The sequence below is a fragment of the Olea europaea genome, chromosome 6 (assembly GCF_002742605.1).
Source record: "Olea europaea var. sylvestris chromosome 6, O_europaea_v1, whole genome shotgun sequence".
NCBI lineage: Eukaryota > Viridiplantae > Streptophyta > Magnoliopsida > Lamiales > Oleaceae > Olea > Olea europaea.
The window spans coordinates 23,540,322-23,549,315 of record NC_036242.1 but is presented as its reverse complement, the minus strand read 5'-3'; the positions used below and the strand labels follow the sequence as shown (position 1 = coordinate 23,549,315).

Genomic DNA, 8,994 nt, shown 5'->3' with positions numbered 1-8,994 from the left:
TTTAAAAATTTATCCAAATTCAACAAAAAAATAATCGGATCCAACTTTAATTGGGCCGGAACCCAAACTGACCAACCCAAACTTGATCGGATTGGATTAGTTGGGTTTAAACCAATAATTGGGTTGGGTCTGATTGGGTTGATTTTAGATCAAACCAGCCATGTTGGTTTGGGAAAAAACCAACCCAATTTAACCTGTGCCCACTGCTATTAAAAATTAATAACAAAACTTTGTAACATAGGATCCAGCATTATCCTAACATCTATTCAACTGAGCATCTATACAACCATTCAAGCATCATAATAATACAAAAGTGCAATTTGAAACGATACTCATCTGAAAGAAAGATGGAAGACATTCTTCAATCTTGGATCACTTTTATGGTTCTTGAATTATCTTCTTCTTGTTCTTCAATCCAAGTAATTTATGCATTAAATTGACGTAGAATCGATGTTTTGTATCGCAAGCTTCTTCAAAGATTTCCAAAGAAATAGTAATTTTAGCTCTCAACAGCTTATCAAATATGTATCGTGTATGTAATAAACCTCTCGATGTTTTCTCCTTTTAAATTGTAAACAAAGAGTTGTATTTTATAGACGAAGAATTAGGTTAAACAATCGTGTCCCAATTACTTTCCTAGAAAAGATTGAAATAATTGAGGAAACAATTTTTGTTTTTGCCGGAATTATACTCATGTGATCACATGATTAGAGCTATTTTTATAGCATGGTTCAACAATTTAAGCTACAGGTTATGCAGTGAATGCCCTTGCAATCGCAAGGCGTGAAATTTTGTTCCTGTGATAACTTGGTCCTTAATTTATCTTTTGTTCCTCTTGTTTTCTCCATATGCAATTTTTATACATCATTTTTGGATCCTTAAAATTGAATCCTCATTATCCAAATTTGATTTCTCTTCGATACGATGCAAGTGCCGAAAATTTATAATTAAGCTCCTAAACTTTTCAAATATTGGATTTAACTCCTTAAAGTTGTGAATCTCTTGCTCTATTAATACATCTAATTAATCAAATACAATCTGGTTGATTATAAATTGCTCCAAACCATGTCAAAATACCCTTTTTTTTTCACATTAATTGCATCTAAATGCTTTTAAATATGTAATTTACCTACAGTTAACATATTTTAACCTAGATTATATATATATATATATAATCTAGTTTAGAAGTTCAAATAATTGTATAAAATACACTTCTCAATAACTACTAGAAATTTGTGACTTGTCAAGATTGCACACATTCTAGGAAAAAAAATTATAATTTTGCTAGATTTTTTTCCCTGTAAAGTAAAATTTCTAACTCCACCGCTACTACTGTTACTCGTTAAAACGGAAAATTAATATTTCCAAATAACTCTATCTCTTTAACTAAAAAGATACAGTTAACCAATACAAGAAAGGGTTTAATGGTGTAAAGGTAGAAAGCCTAGGCTGCTTGGATAGTTTGGACACATATTTTCAGATTGCACGTTTGGGAAGCAAAACCTAGGTCAAAGAACAGACAAAAAAGGCTCCAAACGAGGGGTTAGGTTTTTGGAGTTTGCTACAAAATTTGAAGTCCCAAAGTTAGGCATTTGACTCAGTGAAAGTCTCTTCATTTAATTGTGAGTCATCTTCTTGCTATCCACATTGAAGACATGGTGGGCAAATTTTTGTACCATGAACTGAATTTAATATGCTTTCATTAGTTGAAGTTTGAGAGTTTTAATATTATACATGAAAAATTCAAACTTTTTGGTGGGCTATAATTACTTAGTTTGCATAATTGGTTTTCAAGAAGCAAGAAAAGTGGGGAAATCCATGTCCTAGATTTCCAAAAGTGGCTCCAATATCCAAGTTAATTTTGACTTTTGCTTCCCAAAAATCAACTCATATTTATGTAGCTTGATTTATACAAATTAAAAGTGTATTTGAGGCAAATAATGTGTAAGCCAGGCATAGAAAAAAAGCCTCAAAATATTTATAGTAATGAAAAATATACTTAAAATCTGTGCATTGATGTTTAAATAATGGTCCACAACTCCTCAATGAAATGTACATTCTCCCCTTTTTGATCGTGAACACATTCAGATAACATAAGGTTGTAATGTCGAAGCATAATTATCAAAAAATTAAAATGTTTCTTTAATTCAATAAATAAAATTGTCTAAATATTTACGTGTATGTTTTATTAAAAATAAAGGATTCGAATTTTTATTTAAATTCAATGACAATTTTGAATTAATTCTGAATCATGAGCTTCCAACTTTTTGTTTCCAAGAACTTGATACTTTAAACTTCCAAATCTTTTATAGTATTCTCCAAATTTTTAATTAAATCAAGAAACTAGTTATTGGACTAGACAATTGAAAAAGTAAGAAAAACAATTAATCTCTTTTTCTCTCTCCAAATTTGAACACTATGAAACTATGTATTATGATTGTTTTATTCTGTAGGATGTTTAGATTTCATTTAATCTCTATTTATAGAGATAAAATAGTTTCAATCATGATACCATAATAACTTCATATTCAAATAGGAGTGTTAATTAAAGTCTAATCCAATTAGTTTATATTTAATTATATATATAGTTTTAGAACTTCAATTACAATTATAATTAATTTTACAACTTTTATAGCAATACAACTAAGTACAAAATTTTATTGTAATTACAATTAAGCTCAAAACTATTCTAATTATTGTGACTAAGTTCCATTACTTTATAGAGCTATCAAAACTATTCTAATTATTGTGACTAAGTTCCATTACTTTATAGAGCTACCATATGGACTTGATCGGGCATATATTACCAAACTCCAATAATTAGATCATATTTAGAAGATCCTAAACTACTCAATCTAATTATTAGTCTTTGTTTTTTCGCAAAAGGCAAAAGATTGAACTCTTAGACGTGTACTTTACCCCAATCTAAGATTCAATAATACGGTATATGCATAAATGATCATTTTGCCCTTCCAATTATTCTCATTAACTTAAATGTCATTTTCTTCAACGGTCCTATAAACAAATCATAGATATCGAAATTTAATCGTTGCTAAACATTGAGTTCAGATTTTAACCGTTCAACAGAAATTACTTAAATAGTTACTCTACCCTTTTTTAGGGCTACAATTACGACACAAATCATCGAGATATTTGAGCAATCAAATTGATCTGACCCATTAATTAATCAAAGAACGTTTAAAATCACAAAAAGATCTATATGACCCTATCAAAGGATTCGGATGAAATACACGGTGATCAAGTGAAATTTAATTCTCCACATGGTCATACTATGGAATTAAACTCGACCATGTAGTCTGTCCAATACACTCCAAGTGTATTAGCATCATCTTTAGTTATTTCTATGATAAGGATAAATCACATACCTGAATAGTGATTCGATTAACACTATGATCTTCCATTACAATGTGTCAACCCTTATATACTGGTTGTGAACAAATTATTTATGATAAAAATATAAGTATGTCTTTTCCCGAAAAGGCTTGAAACAAAGTCACTAAAAGAACTTTGTTTTTTCTCCGTGTCACACTGTACTTCTCAATACAAGTACTCATCTTATATTATTACAAGTGATTATAGATACTTTAATTCGCACGCTCAATGCAATAAATATATAAAATCATGATTTATTTATTATAAATTATTATTTTATCATGCAAAATATTCTATATGGACACACAACCCAAAAAATACAATGTAGGATATATCAATTTCTTTGAATGGAATACTACACTTACCATACTTATAACCATTTTTAGTATCCAAATTTTTTACTTAATCGTATTTTATATTTACTCACAATACATTCGAAAGATAAATAAAAAATGTTGCTTCATAGCGTAACATTTAAGTAATTTACTAGAATACTAGCTATGGGTTTCACATTAATTCTTTTGTGTGACATTTTAGTGCAAATTACAATAAATAAAAGGAGCAGTTATTGGATTAATTAATTTACAACTTGGTTAGCTTGCTTCTTAAGCAAATAAAGCCTAAATATAATCCTTGTTTGGTAGAGAATTTTTTTCATAGTAGATCTTGTGAAAAGTGATTATTTTGGAGAACGTGTATTTAAAAGTAGGAAAAATATGGATTCACGTGTAAAATTATTTTGTTCGGAAAATGTGATAAAAATGAGATCAGAAGAAAATAAATTTAAAAAAAATGTAGGCAAAGATGTTTTTGAAATAAAACTTATCAAGGTGTTTATGATATATATATATATATATATATATCATAAACAAATAACAAGATAAAAGGCAAAAAATTAACTAATAGAAGAATGGAGAATTTTAACCAATTGACTAATATGGAGAAAACAAATACAATAATTGTGCTATATTGCAATATACAAAACTTGTGAAAAGAATCTAATATTTATAGATGTGCTTGTCAATCCCAAGAAATACTACAAGGATAGAAACAAGATAAAAAATCACGTGAAATAAATGAAACAATATTTTTTCAGTAAAAGTGCATGGATAAGGAAACAATATTTTCCAAAAATAAATAAATTCAATCTAATTTGGGTCAAAAAAAATCCAACAAAAGAAGAGCTTAATCTCTTTTCCTACGTCAATAAGCATGAGGGAAAGAACAAAATTTGCATAATAATGTTTTCATTTTCCAAGGTAGGAAAAAGAAGAGAGCCTGATTTACCATTAATTTCATGGTTTAATTTTTCTGTTGGTCTTCAGCTCGAGATGTTAAATACGAATATTATGTTGACATTATAAGAAGACGACAACAACAACAATAATAAAACTTATGCACTCTCCTTTACTAATTAAAGTTGTAAGAATACAGCTAGTTTTAAATTTGAATCTTTGCTTTATGTGGCAAAATAAAATTTCAAATTGTTTAACTAAGTATTTAAATGGGATAAAAGACTAGATTTATTATTTTTGAGTTAAGTTTAAACATTTTTTTCCAAATGCTCGGGTAATTTATTAAAACATTAAAAAAAAAAGGAAAAAAAAAAAAGGAAAGCAATGTGGAGAAATTAATAAGTTTTCTTCCCTTATTTTTAGTGAAACTGCGCATGCATTTAAAGTTTCTATAACTAATTTCGTCTTCAACCTTCATCCAAGGGAAAACCCCTAAAGTCAACTTGTTTAAGCAAATTTTTGATTTCTTGAATAGAGGTTTTCTATACCCAAAATACACTGCTGGTAGATTCACCATAATCTAATATTAGATTTTAATAAGTCCATCTATGCTCTATAGACCTTATGACTAAACCCTACATAAATCCAGGGCATCTTTCATTAATCTGATAGATTAATTCATAATTAATATATAAAATCTGACAAGTCAGTGGAATAGAAGCTGTGGGGGAATGGAATAGAAACTATGGCATTTTTGGATTCTGAGATACTGACCCCTCTAAAATAAACTCTGACCTGAGACTAGTCTCTCTTAAAAATTTAATTTAATTTAATTAATACTTTGAATACAAGTTTGAGTTTTTTGCATTGGGAGTAGGTTTTGGTCCACTATTTCCAACTAATATTTCAAACACAAGTTAAAATAAAAAACCATGTTTTTAGAAGTTTGCTTTGTCTTCACATGAAAGACAAATAATTAATACGACACTTATCTCAATTAATGAAAAAATTGCATCATCGGTCTCCAACCTTTAGCTTGAATTGCTAGTTGGTCTCCAAGCTATCAATATATAAACATATGTAGTTGTACTGGTATTCTCTATCGACATAAATCGTCTAAAAACTTTGTTAAATTGTCCTGTCGTCATAATGGGACCAACTTTATGAAGGCCAAATCTATTAGCACAAAATCACTGAAGCAATACACTTTTCCTATTTATAAAGTTGGTCGTGTGTCCCATGACACTTTAATATAGAAATTTGGGCAGTTTTTGTTGTTTGGGACTAATTTTGCACCTTAAGTTGAAAGGTTAAGACCAATTTGCACTCATGAAATAAGCTGGGAACTAGTGGTGCAAATTTTCCCTTAATTAATATCAATATTATTATGCATGAAAATCACACTTAATTACATCCCAATCCCCATGAGGGGTGATTTGGTGTTTCTTGAGATTCCTCAATTTGGACTTAAACAAAACACTATTTGAGTCATGAGCCATTTAAGTATAAGAAATTAAGAGTCTTCGCTAAGAATTTATATTTTTGACTTGGGGTTTTCTGGGTGGCTATTTTCTCAAAAACAAGCTTCTTTAAAGTCACCACAAAAGTCGGCTGATCCTTCGGAGGCAGACCCCTTCTCGGGGTGCATATAATCACTTCAAATTAAGGGATTCTTCACTCACTCTTTTGAGTTATCTGTTTGGACAGCATGCTTTTAGGTTAAAACTTCATAGTTGATCTCAAACTAGGTTTAAGGATTTATGTTCAAGATTTTCTGTTTCCTTTTCTTGAAACTGGTTTTTATTTTCTAAACCATTTGGTCCAGCTACCTATAGCTAGTGAAGGTAAAGCTAACAATTTGTTTGTCTAATTTTCTGGAAGAATATTTCAAAACATACAGAAATTAAAGATCTGTTTAAGAAGAAAAAAGTATGGAGGAGAGAAATGAGAGTGAGAAAATGGATGAAGTCATGCTGCCAGGATTCCGGTTTCATCCGACTGATGAAGAACTAGTAGGGTTTTATCTAAGAAGAAAGATTCAGCAGAGGCCTCTTTCGATTGAACTCATCAAGCAACTTGACATCTACAAATATGATCCATGGGATCTTCCAAGTAAGAACAATCTCTTTGTTATAAAGTTTGAAGTGCTTTCCTGTTAAACCTAGTTTGATCTATGATTCAGAATGTTTTCTTGTTATTATTTCTCTCCCAGGTTTTCTAACTGAACTTTTCACTTCCTTTACCTATTGATTTACTTTGGTTTTAAGACCCTTTAGTTCTTTTATTCTTTCTTGGCGTATATCAATAGCCATATGACAACACACTGTGCATGTGCGTGTGTGCGCACGTACATGCAAGGATTTTTCAAGTTCAAATCTTTTTCCCAAAAAGTTTAGGGTCAGCCACATGATTTTTTTTATTTTACTTTTATTTTTTTTATTTTTGGCCCACATTTTGGGTGTATTGCTAGATCTACTGAAATATCTCCAGACAGCAGAACTAGATCTTAACCAGCTTTCCTTTGAAATTTCTAAAACATACTCTTGCTATGTTTTCTCTATGATAACATGCAACCTAACTATCTAGTTCTTGGTGCTCATAATTTTCTGCAACCCAGAACTGGCAACAACTGGAGAAAAAGAATGGTACTTTTACTGTCCAAGGGACCGAAAATATAGAAACAGTGCGCGTCCTAACCGTGTAACTGGAGCCGGATTCTGGAAAGCCACAGGGACTGATAGGCCTATATACTCCTCAGAGAACTCAAAATGTATTGGCTTGAAGAAGTCACTGGTTTTCTACAAAGGGAGAGCAGCAAAAGGTATAAAAACAGACTGGATGATGCACGAGTTCCGGCTTCCCTCAGTCCCCGACTCCGTTTCCCCTAAACCATATCTCCACAAAAACATTCCAGCTAATGTATGTATATCAAATTTCCTTTAACATAAAGTTGATCATTTTTAGTCTTTAACTTTTTTCAAATATATTCGTTTGTTAATAGGATTTTTTTCCTTCTTCTTTTTGGATTTCTCAGGAGTCATGGGCAATATGTAGGATTTTCAAGAAGGCAAACTCGAGCACAAAAAGAGCATTCTCTCATTGTTGGGACCAGAAAGACATCAGTTCAAGTTTTCGCAACACACTCGTACATGAAGGAATCATTAAAGATTTTACCTTTTCGAACTCGTTATGTAACTCATTAGGGGCACGAGAAACAATATCTACAATACCTGAGACCACTACTACATCTGACATGATAAATCCTCGTGCTTTTACTCCTGATCAGTTCATTACTGACAATATGTCATTGGCAAACAGAACGAATACAGCCTTCCATTTTGGTTTCTTAAACAACAATATAGAAAAATCATCAATTGCTAGTTTTTCTGCCGTTGAAGTTCCTCCCTACAAACCAATAAACCAAACTAACAATAGACCCTGTGAAGTTTCCATTTCCAATGGAAACTTAACTCCAAGTTATACGTTCTCATCCGCAGAACCCACCTCAAAATGCACCATTGATGCTTCTTCCATGTTGCTGAACTCTATATATGGAGATTTTGGTAAGAACTTGGAGTGCAGTACATTGCAAGAGCAATGTGACAGCTTTTCCACCGCAATATTACACGACATGCAAGGAAACATGTGCCATGGAGAAGACACGTCCGGCTTAATACAACAAATAAAACATTGTTCTCAACAAATTTGGGATCAACCAGACACGGGCTTAATGAAGGACCATAATGTGGCACAATTAGATGGATTTCCTTTTAGTTTCCCTTTGAGTATGCCTGCCGATGCATGGAAGTCAAATTTGTTGTGGGATTCCTCTCCTTGTCCCACTGAATTTTCAACAAGTTATTCTACTAATTAACAATTGCTATACCTGACCAGATAGACTAATTATCCCAATTCTAATCTGGGTTTTTGACTTATGAATTTGTTTGTTATATTTCATTATTTTTAATGTTTTATGTTTTTGTAGAATTTTACGGATAGTGTTGTAAACATTAAATTATATAGGACTCCAACTTTACCATTAGTTTGTATGACAATTGTCTTTTGTTGGATTTAATACGAATCTTAATTTAGAAAACCTTTTTCTATATTGCCAAGTTCCTCCATATCAAATCATCAAAAGAATTATAAAGTGCAGATTTGATCTGTTGGGAATAATTCTTTATTACTAGATTTTGAATTGGACGCTCTTCTTGATTCTTGATTGCGATTTTTGATCTTTCTCCTTGATATGATTTTTCTTGATATTCATGTATTGATGGGATGATACAAAGAATGAGAAGTCACACACGATTTGGGGACCATATCCCTATATATATATTTTTTTCCATATGTATTTCAACTCATT

At 31.1% G+C, this 8,994-nt stretch overlaps 1 protein-coding gene across 1 annotated transcript; it reads left to right on the top strand.

Annotated features, from left to right (window-relative positions):
• Positions 1–6,249: 6,249 nt before the first annotated feature.
• LOC111396538 (putative NAC domain-containing protein 94) lies at positions 6,250–8,647 on the top strand. The gene is made up of 3 exons (XM_023022952.1): positions 6,250–6,740; positions 7,246–7,547; positions 7,663–8,647. Exons 1-3 carry the CDS (start codon positions 6,560–6,562, stop codon positions 8,500–8,502), a joined length of 1,323 nt encoding a protein of 440 aa, XP_022878720.1. The 5' UTR covers positions 6,250–6,559; the 3' UTR covers positions 8,503–8,647.
• Positions 8,648–8,994: the final 347 nt, after the last annotated feature.

Excerpts from the sequence above, each read along its gene's own strand:
- LOC111396538 (XM_023022952.1), top strand. The coding sequence starts at position 6,560 with ATGGAGGAGAGAAATGAGAGTGAGAAAATGGATGAAGTCATGCTGCCA. Across the intron at positions 6,741-7,245 it reads TGATCCATGGGATCTTCCAA|AACTGGCAACAACTGGAGAA; the intron begins GTAAGAACAATC and ends TCTGCAACCCAG. Across the intron at positions 7,548-7,662 it reads ACAAAAACATTCCAGCTAAT|GAGTCATGGGCAATATGTAG; the intron begins GTATGTATATCA and ends TGGATTTCTCAG.